This window comes from Eumetopias jubatus, unplaced genomic scaffold, assembly GCF_037043125.1.
Source record: "Eumetopias jubatus isolate StellerSeaLion01/CBP00866 unplaced genomic scaffold, mEumJub1_p1.0 scaffold_3, whole genome shotgun sequence".
NCBI lineage: Eukaryota > Metazoa > Chordata > Mammalia > Carnivora > Otariidae > Eumetopias > Eumetopias jubatus.
In genome coordinates this window covers 86,385,966-86,405,974 of record NW_028274809.1, presented here as the reverse complement: position 1 = coordinate 86,405,974, position 20,009 = coordinate 86,385,966, and the positions used below count along the sequence as shown (strand labels likewise).

General features: G+C 35.2%; 1 protein-coding gene across 7 annotated transcripts in view; it reads left to right on the top strand.

Moving 5' to 3' along the window:
- Positions 1 to 20,009, top strand: part of KYNU (kynureninase) — a 128,701-nt gene that overhangs the window by 86,455 nt on the left and 22,237 nt on the right. For all 7 annotated transcript variants that reach the window (XM_088021730.1, XM_028123807.2, XM_028123809.2 and 4 more), the window contains 2 exons: positions 335 to 433; positions 1,614 to 1,687. In XM_088021730.1, the coding sequence (XP_087877856.1) occupies positions 335 to 433; positions 1,614 to 1,687 (173 nt within the window). The remainder of the gene's footprint in view (positions 1 to 334; positions 434 to 1,613; positions 1,688 to 20,009) is intronic.

Sequence of the window (20,009 nt, the reverse complement as noted above, 5' to 3'; positions counted from 1 at the left end):
TTGACCCGCCATGACTGCTAGTATGATTTGGTGCCGCTGCCTTGCTTGGTACTAAGATGCCGGCAGTTTTCCCAGAACTGCTTTTGTTTTTATCAGTGCAAATGTCAACACAGTGAGGAAGGCAAAGAACGTCTTCATATTATGAAAACTATTTTGACCTGAGAGGATCTTGGAAATGCCCAGTGTTTGCAGTTCAGACATTGTGAACCACTGCACCAAAGGATAAACTATATTGATAGTACAGCAGTTTGTCAAAGATTTTCTTAGAGATATTTATACTTACTATTTCTAATCATTAAGCAAATTTAAAACTTGTTCTTATGTTCTTCCCCAGGGCTGTTTTGTTGGCTTTGATCTAGCACACGCAGTTGGAAATGTTGAACTCCACTTACATGACTGGGGAGTTGATTTTGCCTGCTGGTGTTCCTATAAGGTACAAATTACTTAATATAGTTAGATCCTTTTATCACACATTGACATTGATCTAAATGAAAAACTGGATCAGCGGCCAGTTTTAACCATTTGAGTTACTTTGCTCCATTTCTTTCATTACTGCTTTTTCTGATTTTAGTTAATTACAAAGTCATATGATACAATAGTATAAAAATTAATTAAAATCAGGTATTTTCATCCACTGTAGAGTACTTATTCCTTTAATTACCTGGCTGCTATAGAAAAGTCAGGAGGTTTGGCGGGCGGCAGCTCCACACTTAGAACTTAATTCATATTGATTACGTTCTTAGTTTTTTGTTGGTATGTTGTGAAATTTCTACTATGTAAAGATAATTCTTACGGAATCAACTTGATATTGACATCTGAAGACAATTTAACAGAGAAGGGTCATGGAAATGAAACCAATTTTATTTTAACTTAGGTGATTTTAAAATATGCTACTTTTTTTTTTAAGATTTTATTTATTTATTTGACAGAGACAGAGACACAGTGAGAGCAGGAACACAAGCAGCGGGAGTGGGAGAGGGAGAGCAGGCTTCCCGCTGAGCAGGGAGCCCGATGTGGGACTCCATCCCAGGACCCCGGGATCATGACCTGAGCCGAAGGCAGATGCTTAACGACTGAGCCCCCCAGGCGCCCAATATGCTACTTTCTTATTACTTAAATATTTTTGTGACAAATAATTGAAATGAATAATAAAATTAGATAGACATCATTAGAACTGTTATCTGTTAGTTGGGGCAAAATTTCACCAGAAAAGTAATAGGTATTTATTCTCAACTAATAATGCTGGGGTGCCTGGGTGGCTCAGTCGTTAAGCCTCTGCCTTCGGCTCAGGTCATGATCCCAGGATCCTGGGATCGAGCCCCCCATCGGGCTCCCTGCCCTGTGGAAAACCTGCTTCTCCCTCTCCCACTCCCCCTGCTTGTGTTCCCTCTCTTGCTGTGTCTCTCTGTCAAATAAATAAATAAAATCTTTGAAAAAAATAATGCTATGTTTTTTTCTTCGAAAAAATAAGGTGACGCAAAATTCTGTTTTATTATAAAAGCTCAAATTATCACACGTTTTGAACTGGTCAAAAGTTGGTTTCATAACACAAAAGTCAAATGATTTCATTGTTTAGTTTTGTCATATGCTCAAACAATTTCTTTTCAACCCAGTATTTAAACTCAGGAGCAGGAGGTCTTGCTGGTGCCTTTGTCCATGAAAAGCATGCCCATACAATTAAACCTGCGTGAGTACCATCTTCACATTCTTTGGTGATGAATAAATTAATTTGCATTAATAATATGCTAAATTTACATAAGTTCATTAAGGTGCTATCCAATAAGAATCTGGATTGATTATAATTGTATCACTACTCTATTAACAATGATGCACTTTATCAGAAATAAATGCCTTTCAAAGAGTTCAATTGGTTGAACAAGAAATGTAATCACAAAAAGGGAAGCTTCAATGCTAAAAATGAGTCACTGTAATCATGTAGAGCAGATGGTTTAATGCAAAGAGACGACTTATTTTTGTTCAAAAATTAGACTTCAGAAAATTTCAGATTCCTCACATTGATGAATAAATCAAAGACAACCAGAGCTGTGCCTAATCGAGCCTTAAATGTGGTATGTTATTATTAAAATTGCATCTACCTTTAAAGCTAGAAACATTATACCATGGTCTTGTAAGGATTATCTTCTGTCCTAAAAGATTTTATAATCCATGAAAACTGAAGAAGCTGAACACCGAACAACACAGGCTGATTGCATAAAAAGCAATACTTTTCTACTTTAGATAACTTTTTCATTTTTTAGAGCAAGTATAAATGCAAATGTGATCTATTAACACATTTATACATTTTTATTTGGGGAACTTGTAAGTTTGTTTTTATCTGGTATGGAGATACAGAAATAATATTCTGTAAAAGTTCCTTTCATAGTTGTTGTATCAGAGTATGTGTGATGAGGAGACTGTCTAGACTCATAATAGGTAATATAATAATGTTTGATTAGTTTTCTGAATCTTCTCAGCCACTGGCTGAGCGGTGTAATCTTTACAAGAATTGAAGCTGAATTAGTAATAAAACTTGGAGCACCTCACATTTCTGAAGTTTTATGCATATAAATCCAAGAAATTTAAGATGATTTGCTGCAGTTCATTTAATCATGTCTAAAATTTCTTCAAGATTTTAAAGTTTAAAATTAAATAGAGCATTTTCTTTAGACAGGTATTTTGTCAGGCAGACATCTTCCACAAATATACTGTCAGTACATTAGATTTCTCCCCATGTCCCAAATTCTCTGAAAAGAATATAAAGCAATACTATGTTATAGGAATGCCATGCATATTTTAAAAGATCTCTCTTTCATTTTTAGCAAACCCTGCTGATAGTGTTTTACCTAGCATAATTGTTTTCCATGTAGACAGTATATAGGATATTGCTTCTTTTGGGTGAAGACTCACTACTCTGACCATTTCCCTTTCTCCACTTGTTTAAATTGTAATAGAGGATCTGATGTATTGTATCAACCCAAAAACAAGCTGGTGAACTGGTTGGAGGCTATGTAAATAACCTACACAAATTCTCGAGAATGTAAGGGTTAGCAATTTAGTTCTGATCTTACAGCATATGTCTGTTGCACTTGAGATTTCTTTTATCACTATTTACCCTTCATGGATGAGGAAGAGGAGATGAAGGGTTGTAGTGGGCTCATGTGTGCTTCATCTTGTAGAATCCAAACATCCTCTAGGACACTGTATGTGTTAAATCTTTGGTCCCAGGAGAAAGACTATATAGACACCAGATTTGCATTATTGCATGATCACTGGCTGGTCTATACCTGGAAGAACGTTCCTTGATCTCTCGGTGTTCTAGCCTCTAAATACAGGTAATAACAGCATCTACCTCATAGGCAATAATTCTGAGAATAAAATGAGATGGGTCACATGTAAAATGCTAAGCACAGTGGTGTAAGCATTATATGTGGTTCTTACATGGAGGTTAAATGCTTTGTTGCTTCACTGTGAAGTTGTATGTTAACTAGTAGACTTTGGACTAGTAGAGATCATTTCTCTTAAGTAGAAAACACAACCTCAGAGGTTATGTTTCGTGACTTTGAGGACATTAAACAGTTTTGTTCATTTCAGCAGGCCTTTGAGAAACTGCTGAACATGTAAGTCTCCATTCCTCGAATTCTCTCTTGTCCTGGCTTTACCATCTTACTGGTTCCTCATTAATTAATGAGTTAATGAGATCTTTATGCATCTTCATTTCATATTTGTATGAGAGCCATACTTTTAAATTTTTTGAAAATTGTATGTTATTATCTGTTGTTGCATTTTAACTATCTGGCTTTAGAGACTGACAAGACTCAAATCAGGCTTGACTTATGAAGCCCTCTTTACAGAAAACCCCAGTTGGTGTAGTTTGTTGGTTTGTTTGTAAAGCTTTTTTTTTATATCATGTCCGAGTGACTAATTCCAATGGTGCCAACTTCTACCCAATAGTGGAATGTAACTGCTATTGATGTTAACAAACTTTGTGAAGTAAACTCTGTTGCTTTTTTAAAGGGTGACATCTAGTGGCTAAGCGTGTTATTTCAAATAAATAGTATACAAATGACATTTCTTTTCACTATCCAGTTGTTTATTCTTTCCCAAGAATTTTTAAATTATATATATTTAAACTATATATATTATTTGACTATATTTTTATAGTGCAATAATTTTGTAGTCAAAGCCTTCAGTAAAGAAAAGAAATAGGATGAAGATCAAAGTTAAGATTAGGGGCATTATAGTATGTGATTAAACAGAATGAATAAATGTTCATCAAGGATGGTGAAGAAGGGCATTATGGAAGTGATTGACCCGCCAGGTATACGTATAGAGCGTAAATCCCAGGACATGCAACCCTGCATATTCAGTGTATAACTTTGAAGTATCTCTTATATGTTTTCATTAGCAACTGGTAAATTACATCTGTACCAAGAATGTCACTTCTTTTTCTTCTTCCCCCCCTTTTTTTTTTTAGTTTAAATAGGTATTTTGGCCATTGTTCAAACAGATGACCTAAGACTTTTTCCAAGAACCTTTTGCCAATAAAGAGAAAGAGTACAGGCCATAGTTTCTCCACTGCATTAAGCATCATAACTCAAGCTGTTATTCTCAACTAGAATTTGACCTTGTCCTAGTTTATCACCACCTTTTCTCATTCCATTGTCATATTCTAAACTTTGTCTGTAGCTAAGAATTATTCTAAATTAGAACTGATTGTGAGTAAATGCCACCTTTTTTTTTTTCCTTCAGGACTGACTTCAACTCAGGCTATAAAATTAATTATCATTCTGAGATATAAAGGAAAATATTTTTAATTGTAGGCATTTGAGGATCAGAAATATATCAATAAAAAAGTACTTAAATACTTTGTTTTTTTTAACTTTATAAATGTTGACTTTTCTGGTATACTTTAGATCAATACTTTTTGATTTTTATGGGATTCAAAAATATCTGAAGCTCTAAATAAAATAAGAAATTAAAAAACAAAAGCGGGGGGGGCACCTGGATGGCTCAGTGGGTTAAGCGTCTGCCTTCAACTCAGGTCATGATCCCTGGGTCCTGGGATCGAACCCCACATTGGGCTCTCTCCTCAGCAGGGAGCCTGCTTCTCCCTCTCCTTCTGCCAGTGCTCCCCCTGCTTGTGTGCTCTCTCTCTCTCTCTCTCTCTCTCTCTCTGTGTCAAATAAATAAAATAAAAAATTAAAAAAAATACCTGAAGCTCATAAAATGCAATTCAACAGCCCCCACCATACACACACATTTTTTTTTTTCTTTTGAGAGGCTTTAGCATAAGAACAGGAGTGGATCATATGAGCTATTAAGATTCCTTCTGTCACTTACTTTTTTACCTCATCCACTGAAACCATACATACTAGAAAATGGCTGGTCTTCATTTTCCATGCTGACATAATAAACCTCCAAATACTCGAATGTATTAGATCCCTTGAAATGTTCATTTCTCCTGGGATTTTTTTTTTCTTCTAAGTTTTTTGAGTGACCAAAAATGGGGCCTACTGATAATTTTGATGAAAATGCTAGAATTTTAAATCATGCCAATACATTTCCATAGTCGGCTAAAGGTGTTTGATTCAAGCCTATAAATAGAGATGTCAGTTTTAAGGCTTTATTAAGGGCTTGAGTCATCTCCTTTATTCTAATAAGCCCTTTCCAGGTTAAAAAGGACTAGCCAAGGGGACTGGAAAACTTCAGTGCATAGTTAAGGCAAATTTTAGAACTCAGAAATGTAAGTTATTATTTTTATTTGACAACTTAAAAAGAAAAAAAGACATACCAAACAATATTCAGGAAAGTCTTAAGAAAGGATAAGAAGAAAACAACTTAAAAATTATAAGCTTATGCCATGCTTGGCCCAACTGTATGATTAATGTCATGAGTGGAGATCATCTAATGCACATTTGTCTGGGGAATGCTGACTTGATACATTGAGTCTACATACTCTTCCAGGCAGGGTTGAAGAATGCCATCATCCAAAATTTACCTATAGTTTGTTTTGGTTTCTTAGTGATCCTTTTGGACTTATTACTTACCACATCCTTGTCTAGTACCTATGTAAGGTCTCCTTGTTAAAGGTTAGAGAATAAGGACGTGTAGCAGCAAGGTGTGTAAATTCATGACTCCAGATCCTTTAAAATGTGATAGCCCAATATCAATAAATTTCTTGGAATTTACACAGAATCTCTAGTTTAAATGTGACCTCTACTTCCCAGGGCATCTGTTCTACCCATTTAGCCTGTTTCTTTACGTTCGGTGTTTAGTATACATGAATGACTTCTCAGCCCCAACTTTTTGACCTCTCAGCCATATTAGATATCCTTGGCCATCTCCATTGTCATTGATGTTTCCCTCCCATTGCCCTGAGCTTCCAGTGCACCATTTTCTCCTGCTTCTGCTCCAGTTTATGTGATGACTCTTCTATATTTTGCAAAGTTTACTCTTTTGCTTTTTCATTGATTATCTCAATGCCTCAACCCTTTTTAGTCCCTGAGCCCAGAATATCTCATCCACACACATGATTTCAACAATAGACATTTGTAGAAGACACAGCTTTACCACTTGCTTACTTTTTAGGTGTTATTTTAATCTGATTGCAAGTTACAAGATTTTCTGATTATCAAAGCATTAAGCTAGTTCCCAAAGATACAGGATAATGTAGGAAAGCAAAGATTGTCATAATAGGAAATATTCCCTAATAAACTACACACTTACAAAATTAGTCCTTACTGAACGCCCTTCCCAATTAGTATTAGCATCTATCTCTGTGAATTATTATAAGAGGTCTTAGTCTCTTGCTGATTATAGAATGTTATAAATATCAGATAACACAATGAAAACATAATGAAAATAGATTGTAAAGTAAAATTTTTCAAGAGATTCAAGATTTCCTGATGCAAGTGATACTGAAGAACTGCTGAATCAAAAAATTATGGACAGTGAAAATCAGTCAGAGTTAGAACCAATAACAGATGAAGTAGAGGAAATTAGACGTGGTACTTCAAAAGCAAATGACTTGAATATCAGGGATTAAAAGGAAATGATGAATGCTTCAAAAATTTTTATAGAAGATCACTTCTATGTTCATGCTGAAAAAGTTAAATGTAATATAAAAGAGATTGTATTTTTCTATCTTAACATTTTTAAAAATACACCAAAAAATCAACACTTGATTTATTATTTATTCTTTTTAATAATTAGCACATTATACTTTTAACTTGTCAAATTACAAGTTAATTTTTATATAATTTTAAACTTACTTTTTAAGAGCATCTCAAATTTAATTTTTTCCAATTAATTACTATAAAAATAGGGTTATTGGTTTAAAGTGGATTTTATTTTAAATGGCCTTTTTCCAGTATTCCATTGGTCATCAAATAATGAAGACTTTCAGTATATCCATATATCTTTCTAATCTCAGGAATTAAACATGGTAAAACTTCCATTTTATCTTATTCCAACAAGAGTATCCTTTCTAAGGCACTCATTTCTTTGTCATGTAAAGAGAATGACCGAGTCAGTTAAGAAGACCTGAACAAATATAACCAACACATATTTTTGTGCAAGTAACTTTCACAGAGTGAAGTAAATATAAGATATTGCCTATGATTTTATATTATAATCCATTTGGAGAGATTATTTTAGTAACTGAATAAATGATTTAAATGATAGGTAATGCAGGGTTAGAATATGTGCCACAAGGCAACCTAGTAATTGCTAGGTGACTTCTCGGACATTGCCTTTGGAGCAATGGAGAGATAGACGTCTTTTAACTCAGGTGTTTTGGAAAAGCTTGAGTAAGGTGGTGGGGAAATTTACAGTTACAAATCCTCTGCTAACTGGAATGCTATGTTAACTAAGTGAATAAATTTACTGTCTGTTACTTTGAAAGCTGAAACTGTTGCCTATGAGAAAGATTTCACTTGGTTAGTTTCATAAATTTATGTATAAAGAAGAAGAATTACTTAAATGATATTTCTTAAAGGAATATATCAAGTGATCATTTTCTTCTTACACTTTTTACTAGAATTTTTATGGAATCTGAGTTATTGACTTAACATTTAAAAATCGGCCTATTGTCATAAAATTGCTGTATATTCCTATTTTTCTGTATTTTAGAAATTATAAACAGTGGTGAAATCAAGTTTGTTTCATGCTCTTACTTAATTTCAGAGACACGCTCGTGGAGTAGGTTATACCTGTCGTTAAGTTCTAGTCCCAAATCCTCACTGTGAGGGGTCCAAAAGATGACACATTGGTTGAAGAAAACTCATCTATGGAATCATGACATATAACCTACACCTGTCTTCATTCAGAAACCATTGTAGAAAGGATCCCTCATCTTCTTGGCTGGACAATTTTTACTATGCAAAATCATCTAGATGGTTTTTCTGTGTTGTGAATTTAAGCTGTGATCATAAAAATAACATTTATACTCTGAGGTGTGATCATGATTAAAAATAAGTTCAGTAAATAATCTCATGTTTTTCAACTCAGGAGATAAAGTAATCCTGGCTCTTAAAGGAAAGCTAAAATAGTAATTATCAGTATAAAAAGATACATTAAAGCCATTGTTCCTTGCAAATCACTCCTCTCAGATAATGATGACATAATCATTAATTTGGGAAAATTGGAGTCCTTTGAAATCTCAAAATTTATTTTCTCTTCTAAAATTGCAGTCTAGTGTCTCTGAAGATATATGAGATCAATGAACCTTTCAGACACCAAAACTAAAACTTGTCAGGGAGCTTCAGCTCTTGTTTTAATCACTGCAAGTTTTGCCCCTAAAGTGACCTTTGGAATCTTCAGGGTTTGTTGTTGTTTAATATTAATGAAACAGTTTAATATTAATTAAACAGTTAATATTAACTCTGAAGAACTACTGCTAAACTTTCATCTGTTCTTATTGAGAAACATACATGCAGCTACCTGGCTCTTGAAGATTTGCCAAAAGAGCCACATACAGTGATATCTACTATGCAGGGCAGCACGGAGAACTTGGTCCTTACACACAGACCCATTGGGTCCTGGTGCTACCAAGACGGGGCCGGGCTAATTTCACAGATGACAAGAACTCTTATCATCCATTGTTCAGAACAAAGGTCTGAACTCATGCGATGTGTTTTCTTTGTTTACTTGTTTTTACTCGATGCCAAAGAAGATGATTTGATTGGGAGGAAATGATCCTTTTCTCTAGAGTTGAGGTCTGTCTTTGTCATGACAGTTCACGCATGGAGAGTTTGCCTTGCTCTCATCTCTGCTCCAATCAGTTTTGGTCAAGATCTCAGAAGATTTGGCACAAGTTTGGTATAAACCACGGAAACTCAGGCAGAAAATGGCTTTTTTAAATTTAAAAAAATTTTTTTAAGGAGACTGTGATCCTTGTGAGAATTCGTTTTTACATGTTCAATGTGATTGCTTGAAAATTGATTATAAATTCTAAAATTTTTGAGTACAGCACATTGTCTTTATGATCTTTCTTTACTTTCCTAATCTGCAGTGCCCCAAAAAATACTTTTTAAAATTTTGTTGTTGAATATATGTCTTTCTTTACTCTTAGCATAATAGACAAACCATCTTCTAGCATATGGAAGCATTTCTACTTTGCAAGTTATTCTGAAGGGCGCATGATTTGCAAAATACTGTCAAATTAAAATGCATTTCCATATGCTTCTACAAAGACCAAATATATCCAGGGAAACTAGCTACAGACAATTTAAAAAAAAAACCTTCATGAGTATTTTAATGAACATTGAAACTAGTCCTCTCAAAAGTCCTAAATTCAGACATCTTCTCTCTGTTTTTCTGCTTTTAACATCAATATTACCTCAAAGGATTACAAGCCAATTTTTCAAAGTAATAATATATTTCAAGAAAGCATATACAGACACATTTAAAGGATTTATTTGTTAATAAAGCTTTCACACCAAGAAAATATTGACTTAGTTCTTTTAAGAACACCATATTATTCTGAAACTTCAGGAAATAATTTTCATTAACCAAAACTCATGATATCAGGAAGTGCTTTTTTATTTCATAACTACACTTGTCATGCTATTAGATAACTGGACATACTTGAACAAGCCTCCTGTTGAATAAGATTTGAAGATGTAATGAATATGTAACAGAACCAAGTGAAGCACTCTAAACAATATTTACAGATGAGTGAGCAAATGAGAGGAGAAAAAGGAATTGAGTTTCACGATACCTTCTCATAGTATTTTCCAGAGCAGCATTAAATCAGTAGACTTAGAAAGGGCAGAGCAATTGTGAACAGCTGAATATTTTTTAGAAAATAAGATTTGATAGAGATCTTTTCTACTAACAGTGAGTTGGTAATATTTTGCCTGTCTAATGTCGTGGACATGACAAGCCTTATAATAGTCATGCTTAGCAACTAATTGCTGGCATCAAGGGATGAATGTTCAATTTTCGAGCTAAAGCAACCTATTTGTCAGTTTTTGAGATTTTTGTTTGTCACTAACACCTTTGAATCTTCTTCTGTCACTTGGCTAAGCTTTTACTTTTCCTCCAAATGTGCTGGTCACCAACTGCCTGGAATTAGACCCTTCTTGTTTTATTTCCTTGGGTTTTTTGTTTTGTTTTGTTTTGTTTGTTTTTAGTGTCTTACTGTACTGCTTTCCCTGATCCTTATTCCTATTCACTAGCTCCATCTTCCTTATATGTACCTGAATTACTGTTACTTCTGGATTCCAGTATCTCCTTAACTATAGCAGTAGTGCTTCTGTGTCCAAGCCTTTCTTCTCACTCTGCAAGGTGGTTTAGCAGCGTTAGTATGCTGCTAAGGAATGGCCTAAGAATGTGGTTGGGAGATTGGGTACCTTGCAACCATGCCTAAATCCTACCAAACGGATCTGCCATGAGGGCAGAGTTTTAGTATGTTCAAACCCTTCCTTGTTTGCATTTGGTCATCCAAGTTGGATTGATTGGCCAGAAGATAGTGTCAGTGGAGCCAAAGAAAAAACTTTGGCTGATGACATCTATAGATGATAGATGAACAGAGCTTGGAACAACCAAAATTGAAGAGCCAAAAAAGTCTGTAATTGTTCATGAAAAGAAGTTAGTATCTTCACTGAACATTGTGGAAGAGTTTTGACTTATAATTGTATAATGCCCCTGTAGTACCTTCATAGTCATTAAATAAATATTTATTGAGCATCATATATGTATATATAGTCCGGGCAATTTTTAAAGTGTTTGGGACGGATGGACAAACAAAGCAAAGATCCCTGTCCTCATACACATTCCATCAAGAGAAGACAAACCACACCTATAATAAGGGGCAAATTATATAATGTGTTTGAAGTTGATAAGTCCTACGGATGATTGGGAAAAGGAGGAATGAGAATACTCTCTGTGGGATCCTCAGCAACATGCAGTATTTAAAAAGCATTCAGGAAAGCCCACACTGGGAAAATAAGATGTGGATGAAGAGGTGAGGGAGGTGGAGGGTGGGTCAAGCAGTTAACCTGGTGAAGAGAGTTCCAGGCAGAGGGAGTATCTAAGTGTAAAGGCTCTAAGACAGGAATGTGACTTAAAATATTTGAAGAACAGCAAGGAGGCTAGCATGGCTGGAATAGATTGAGCAAACTGGAGATGAGTAGATGAAATTAGAGAGATAGAGGGGTCCGTAAAATGTCGGCCCTTAATAAGGTTACAGAAAGACATGGGCTCCATTCCCATTTTGCCAGAAATGTGATAAGACACAGCAACTTGCAAAATGATCCCTCTGGTGGCTTTGTTGGGAAGAGGCTGTAGGACAAACAGTAAGGGTAGATTTTGTAAGACCAGCTGGGGAACCATTACAGAAGGCAGGCAGGAGGTGACCACAATTCAAAAGCAGGAGAGTAGCAGAGGAGGCGAGAAGTTGTACAATTAGGGATCTATTATAAAAGATGGCAGCACTCTGAAAGAGGTCAAGAACAGAAATAGATACGTCCGTTAAAGGATGTCTGCAATCATCCAGAAGTGAGCTGCTCACTCCCTAAAAGATGGCCATGGCTAATGGGAGGAAAAAAGCAAGATAGAGTCAAAAGTTCTTAGAAAGTTGAATCAAAAGGGCATAGAGAAAAGTTTGGATAGAGGGGAAAGATTAAGTTGATGTTTGGGCAAAAAGATGCTAAATCATTAATTAAATGTCATGTAGTTATTTCATTAATCAACTAGAAAAGTATATCTTGAGATCTACTGTAGGCAAAGCAGCACGCAGTACATAGGGGATAGAGACATGAATGAGCTCCTCCTGTTCTTTCCATGGGAGCAGCAAAAGAACAGAGGCTGGAGAAACCTTCGTTGAGGAGGTGATATTTGAGCTGACGGAGAAATTCTCCCAAATCTTACTGAGACAGGAGGGGAACAGGCCGTGGTGGGGTTTTTGAGGTAGGGTGGTTTTATAGGCATCCCAGTCAGGGACCAGAAGATGGAAGTCTTGCATTCCAAATGAGGAATTTCAATTTTTATCTTAGAGACAGTAGGAAGCCATTGCCTGTCCACATGGAACAAGTTTACAAATTCAGGTCTCTTCAGCTCTCCAGGTACTGGTTTCCTTGCGGGGGAAAAATAAATAATTAGGCCTGGGGGATCTGTGAAAATTTCTTCTGGCTTTTAAACTGTGATTGTCAAGCATCAGAATAAGGTGGACTGCCTCCAGGGATAATTTAGAAACTGAAACCTGCTTGATGGAAATCTGTGTGTCATCAACTATATTGATGAATTTGGTGACCTTTTTCATCTCCACCTTGTTGTAGTAGTTAGATGCAATAAAGCAGAGTTAAGTCCAGACAAATTTGTAACAAACTTTACTATAACCTTCTCATCTTTTACCTTTTCTCAAGTATAAAAGACTACTATATGCGTATTTCTTAAAGTTCAGCTGCCAAAATTTTGTTATGAAAATTAAGAATATGTAAAAGCTATTTGAATGAATAAATTTCTCATTACTTTCTGAATAAAACAATCTTTGTGGAACTTCTTGATTCTGTGAAGCATAATTATCTGATGAGGATTTTAGGTGATACACTTTTACTTGAGGTTAGGTTATAGAGGGCATTAGGATATGAGACGACAGGCATTCAAATTTATCCCCAATTGCTATTACAGATTTCTAAGAATAAGTAGTTATGCTGTACCCCAAATATTCCATGTTTTTTGGCAATGCTGTAACAATTTGTCTGATTCAACACATTTTTTTTAAGGCCATGAAAGCAGGAAGAAAATTGTATTTAATTTTCAGTTGTGACTTTGAGAGAAAGAAAGAGGAAGGGTGGGGATGGAAGAGACTGAATGGGGGTGGGGGGGAGAGGAGGAGGAAAAGGAAAAGAAAAAAAGCTTATTTCAGTCACGTTCATATTTCTAAACACAGACTCAAATTATTAAATGTATGGCAATAGTCAAATTAAAGGACATGATGTAAGCAGTCTTTTATGCAAATGTACTTTCTTAGACCAGATTGTGATCTAATTTTCTTATTTGCTCAATTGCTCCAGTGATGAACCGCGTTTTTTAACATAGATTAAGGAGACTGGGAAAAGTTGTTTTGTTTTGTTTTGGGGAGATATGGGAGGAGGAGAGGTGAAGGGTTTGCTGAATAAGTTAATTTAATTCAGTGCATGAAATATGCAGGGATTCATACTGGAGATTCTGCCATTAAAGTCTTGCTAAGGAGATCAAGGAGAGTTGGGTATTTCATTTCATAATTCTTAGCATCCAAAATCATATTCAGTGGATCCCTGGTGGCCTTCTCTTATGAATTTGAACATCATGCCTCAAAGATGTCTTTATAATAAGCGATGCTTTCCATTTGATAATACCTATTTGAAACTCCTTTTAGGAAATTTATGATGTTCAAAGAACACAAAGCATATTAAAATCTTTACTTTTTATTATTTATCAGATCTCTTCCGAAACCTTCTCTTAAAATTCTTTTAATGTCTTCATTCTAAGTAAATGAACTCCCTGCTTGATTTTTAATTTTTGGTGGCAAAAGATTAAAATTTCTAGTCCCAAGTGCAATGAGATTGCATCTTAATTGTTACTGTTCATATTCAGTTTGTAGAAATGATTTATGAGCTTGTTGTGATAATAGCTATTTATAAACTAATTTAATGGTTTTTAATTTTACTTCATTAGCTTTAGAATATTTGCTTTTTAGAATTCATGCCAAGATTTCATTTAGATTACATTTCTTTTGTATTTTATTTTGCCTTTCCTATGCTCCAAATAGTGGGGTCTTCAAATGAATTTAACTTTCCCTTAGATTTTTTGTGATGTATTTTGTGTTTGAATAAATATCTTTTAAATCACCATTTCTTTGACTTTTTTTCCCTTAATACATTTTTTAATTATGTTATGTTATTCACCATACATTACATCATTAGTTTCTTTATTTGACTTTAAACAATTCCCATTCTATCTATAAAGACTTCAAGGTGTGATATATGAGCAATATGAGCAATATGCTTGTCCAGGTTTACTAAATTAGATGCCTCAGCCTCAGTGCCCTTTGAAGAAGAGGAATTGACTACAGAGATTATAAAAAAACAGAGAAAGTAAAAAAAAAAAAAGTTTTTCAAGGAAAAAAAAAAAAACATGTTTCTGCTAACTCAGAACCCTGAGTGCATTTTTTAAGTAATCTGGGGAATATTGCTTTTATAGAATCTCTTGATTCATTAAAAAGAAAAAATCTGTCCTAGGTGATTTTGCATTTGTTTGTGAATATTCTTGATCATAATGGTCTATATCTACATTTAGGCTTCAACAACTAACACTTGAGTTATTTTAGACTATTCATCAAGAGTCTTGAAACCTCAATATCCTCATCTGTATAGTGAGGATAATAATAGTATCCAGGCCATAGGATTATTTTTAAAAATTAAGCAATTGCTTAGAACAGTGACTCATAAGGAAAGCTCAATTAACATTTGTTTCTGTTGCTTTCAAAAGTATTAAAAAATTACAAAAAATATTAAACAGTTACAAGAACTTAAATTGGGGAAAAAAACATGCATCCCGAAGTTAAACTTGTTGGACTGTTTGTGGTTTTTTAATTTTTTTTTATATTTTACTTATTTATTTATTTGACAGAGAGAGAGAGAGAGCAAGCAGGGAGAACAGCAGAGGGAGAGGGAGAAGCAGGCTCCCCACTGAGCAAGGAGCCCGATGTAGGGCTGGATCCAGGACCCAGGGATCATGACTGGAGGTGAAGGCAGATGCTTAACCGACTGAGCCACACAGGTGTCCCTTGTTGGACCGTTTTTACAAGACTAGTTGAGGAGTCAGTCACCTGGATTCACATTGTTCACACTGTTTAATTGGAAGATAATATGGGGAGAAGACTTTATCTCTCATACACATTATTTTGGTAAATAGAATTCTTTTCTTGTATCGTTTTATTTAAATTAACAGTGTTTTTTTTCAATAATTTAATCTAGTTAGTAGGGTAAGAGTTATAGTAGCATAGGCTCTTATTAAAAACATATCATTGATGTTGTTTTTCATGAAAATATTCAGAATAACCTGAAAAATGTCAGACATTAAAGAAGAAATCTCAATACTTTTTTACTTCACAAGGTGTTATGGGTAAAAATAAGTTTTAATAAGATAAAATGTCATTCTCTTATTACCATATTCCATTTAAATGATTAAATTTCTTTTTATCAAGTGAAAGTGTAGAGCAGTTAATTTTAGATAGTTGCAATCATTTCCCCGAGAAATAACATTTAGAATTTAATTAAGATTGAAAATAGATACCCCCCATGATTAAAAGAACATGGTAATTATTAATACTTTATGTCAGAATAAAGATGGAAAGGAAGAAAAGCATCATACGAAAAATCAGTGACAGTTTGAAACAATCACAACTACTGGCCCCAGGACTTTGAAGCACATACAACATGGAATGTCTCCTGCCATTTTTTTTTTTTTATGGCTACACGGCATAAAACTAAGAGTTTGTATTTACAATTTTTGAGTTGTTTTGATGAATATTTTCATCAAGTAATTGCTTTGATCACTGAATTTAATGACATTACTGTCACATCCAGATAATCGGATTATAGTGCTGTGTTATGTAGAAAGTTATATTATATCTCCCTACTCTGGTGTACTCTGATCCCATTTACTACTAATTGTTGGGGAAATTATGAATAGCCTCTATGAAGAGCTATTGTTTGTTTTCTTCTGTTTCTCTTACTCTCATCTCCTTCTTTTAATAACTTGAAAATGCATGTTGATGAAACTGAACTTACCTTCCTGAGCCTGTAGTTTCATTTCTTTCAGGGTTTCAATCCACTCAGTATCTCACTCTTAATGGAATATGTCGGCAACTCTGTCTTCCTTCGCTGTTGGTTAATATGAAACATCTAGTTCTAGTCCATTTTCCTTCTGTCAGTTCCTCCCACTTCACTATGTCCCCTGGATGCTTGCCTCTCGACGAAGACTCACAGGTCCACCCATAGTTACAAGGGAAGGGGCAACACAAAGGCATGAACACCAGGAGGCAGGGCTGGGGGGAAGCGAACCACCCTTTTGTTGAATTAATACCTATTTAATTAGTTCCTACCCCCCAGCCATGCCCAATAGACTTCAAATTCTGGACAAGGACCATTTCTCTTCTAGTTTACTGTACTGTATCTGTACCTTCTAGCAAAGTGTCTCATTAACTACATGTGAAGAATTAATGAATGAAATATAGAAAAACTTGCTATTTCTCCTACCCAGAGGGAGGCTCCCATGTGTGCGGGGCTGGGTGGATGTGGCCGGCAGGAGAAAACTAATTTAATTGGGAGCAAAAATGATAGAAATAAACTCACTAATAACAAGTGTCAACTTTACTCTAATTTCCATTATACCATTGACTTTACCCATGTCAATTTTAGCTCCTGCTCTTACATTAAGCTTCCAGAGACTGTGTCTCTCAGCTTCTACTTGCTTATTGGCTTGTTAAGATGCTCACTCTGAACCCTGTTCTTCAACTTTCTTCTGATGACACCATCTCAACCGCAGCTTCTTCCTTTGGGTCAGTGTTCCTGCTTATATACTAAGCAGGAATAGGCTTAGTTATATTCCTTTAGATAATCACTCAACCTCTGTAAGCCTTACTTTTCTCAAATCTAAAAGTGTGGAAATAATACCTACCTCAGAGTGTTATTGCAAAGATTAAGTGAAATGACATGAAACTATCTTTCCCATTTCCCAGCCAACATGTCTTGGTTTGGTCCTGTTTTCTTTAGCAGTTTGCTGTGCAAAACTTTGCTTAACCATGCCTTTTGAATAAGATTTCCTCTTGGCATAAGAACCAATAATTTGATTAACTACACCACTCTTAAAGGTACTATGGGATTATATAACTTCTACTCAGGAGTGATGCAGTGGCCAAGGGTGATGAATGGCGAACAATTAGAATTTCCAAGGGGGTCTAGGGGCCGGTTCCCTTCATGCTAAGCCCTTGGATAGAAAAATGTAATTTCTTCAGTAAATAAATGCCAAAGAGGCATATCATCATCAAATAATGAGGTAGACAACTTAGAAACAATCATAATACCCTGTTTGTACTTTTTCAGGTATGAGGGTAAAGTGCTTTTTATAGATTCAGTAAATAAAGCATAAAAATTGATGCCTGGATCTCAGTTATGGAATCAGTTCTGAATTTTTTTTTTCTCCAAGAACACATTTTTCCCTTCATGTAGTCACTTGTTTCTTTCACATTTAGGTCATGAATATGTCATCAGTACTTTCAAGCACAAGCTCTTATTCCTCCTGTGATACCATGTTCGCACACTAGGTCTTTGATGTTTCTGTCAGATAGTCCCAGCAACCATCATAACTCATGCTCTTGAATTTTTAATATCACTCCACAACCAGAAATGACAAATACCTAGTCCTTTAGCAAACACACAAGAATGAAAGAGAAGTTCCTAAATAGGTAAAACATATTGAAATGTTCTCCCGGTTTTTATTTTGAGCCCACTGAAAAGGACTGGAAAAAACAAACAAACAAACATGTTGCCCTTATTTTCATGACCTGTCTCACAGACACTATATTTGCCTCAAATTTTTAAAAAGAAAATGCAAAGAGGTAAATTTTGAATGTTTCCATAGAAAGCATTATGTGCAATATTTTTTATATGTAACTATAGAAGAAATAATTTTCTTTAACAAACTAGTTTTTTTCTTCTATTTTAAAAGATAAAAAATAAAACAATAGTCAATGCCTCTGTTCTAAAGGATAGTAAGTGGATCTAACTCATTCAGGCTAGAATTCCTTCCCTAATTCCTCCTTGTTATGCAAATATAATCTGAGCCTCATGAGAGTGAGTCCAGTCCGCTCAGGACCTACCACAGTTCCGTGCTACTGAAAGAATGGGCTTTCAATAAATATACATCACAGTAAACATAAAGACCTCAAATAAACAACTACTTTGTAGAGTAGTTTTGCTTTCCCACTCAATGTAACTCATTGATATGCTCAATTATGTGTTCAAATTGACTTAAGATAGGTTCTGATTCTGATATTTAATATAAAAACATTTCAGAACTTTGATAAATATACTTTTAATTTTATTATTGATTACAGTTATCAGAGATTTGATAAGTTTTAGAAGTTATGTATGTAAATATCATCAGGTCATAAACTTTGTTGGGTAAATAACTTTATTTGTTTTAATTTTTACCAACTTAATTGATGCAGGAAATTCAGTCTTGTCGGTTCTAGGTAAACTTGGTGACTTTTGTGATTTTTCTCAGTAAATCCAGAGGTTGAGCTCTGTGAGCTTAGAGTTTTTCTTGTTCGTTTTTCCTTAACAATGGCATCTGAGATTGTGGGGTTGGCTGATGTATAGATCACTCAGACATGGTTAAGGGAGAAGCATCTGGCTCCACAGCCATGTCTTGGAATCCACTAAAATGTACCCGACACCCCCTTGGTCATCTGCTTCTATTACTGCTGCATCCTCCAAGCTGTCTATGGAACCAGCCCCACGCCCTTTATCCCAACCCTCTAGATCCACAGGGATACTGAATCTCTCTGTCATTTTGGTTCTCTTCTCTGGAGGCACAGGAATTTCAGGATTCTCTCTTGGGCGTCTTGGATTAGTATGATCTTAGTTGTATGTGTTATCACGGTTCCATTCTGCTAACATTTTCACACGAAGACTGGCACTAAGCTGGCATGGAGGGAGTCTATACACACCCTCTGGATTGCCTTCTAAAGCTGAGGGGACATAGTTCAGGCAATTTTGTCATCACCTCTACCCAAACATGTCCGGAGTTCCCACTGACCTCACAACCACCCCAACACCCATCCCCTTGAACTTAACAAGGGGTAGAGAGTCCATCAGGGCTCAGTATTAGGGATCTGAATCCAATCTTTCTCTTCCCTTTCTGAAGCTTCTCCCTTAGCATGATCAAACTTTATTTTATTCATGAGTTAGGTTCATTGTTTTCTCAGTTTTCTTTTCTCTTTGCTGTTTACGGCATAGACTTTATGCTAGGCTGTATTAGACACATCATGATTCGAATTCTCGAATGTCTGTCTATTGCAAACCAGAAGTCTTGGCCTTTAAAGACTACTGTCTCTAAGTTTCAGAAGTTGGAACTCAAAACTAAAAGATGTTTTAGTACTATATACATCCTTTGGTGCTCTTAATTAAGTGACCCTGAAACAATAAAATTTACTGATTGGCCATGGAGAAGAAAGTTATAGGTAGCTATTTGAAAATGATGGGACAAATAATTAATTTCTTCAAAGTTTTACCACTCCGAACATTTTTTTCAAACAATAATGTATTAGTAGTTGTTTCTCAATCCATAGATTTTTCATGTTGGGGAAATTGGCAATTAATGTGTGACTAAAAATATCATTGATAGAGAGAGGAGAACCCAAACTGGACCATCGGTTTCTTAATCAGATATAGTATTTTATTCTGGAAAACTCATTTGAGTTGAATATTGAAATTGAATATTAAGTGCACACCTAGAAA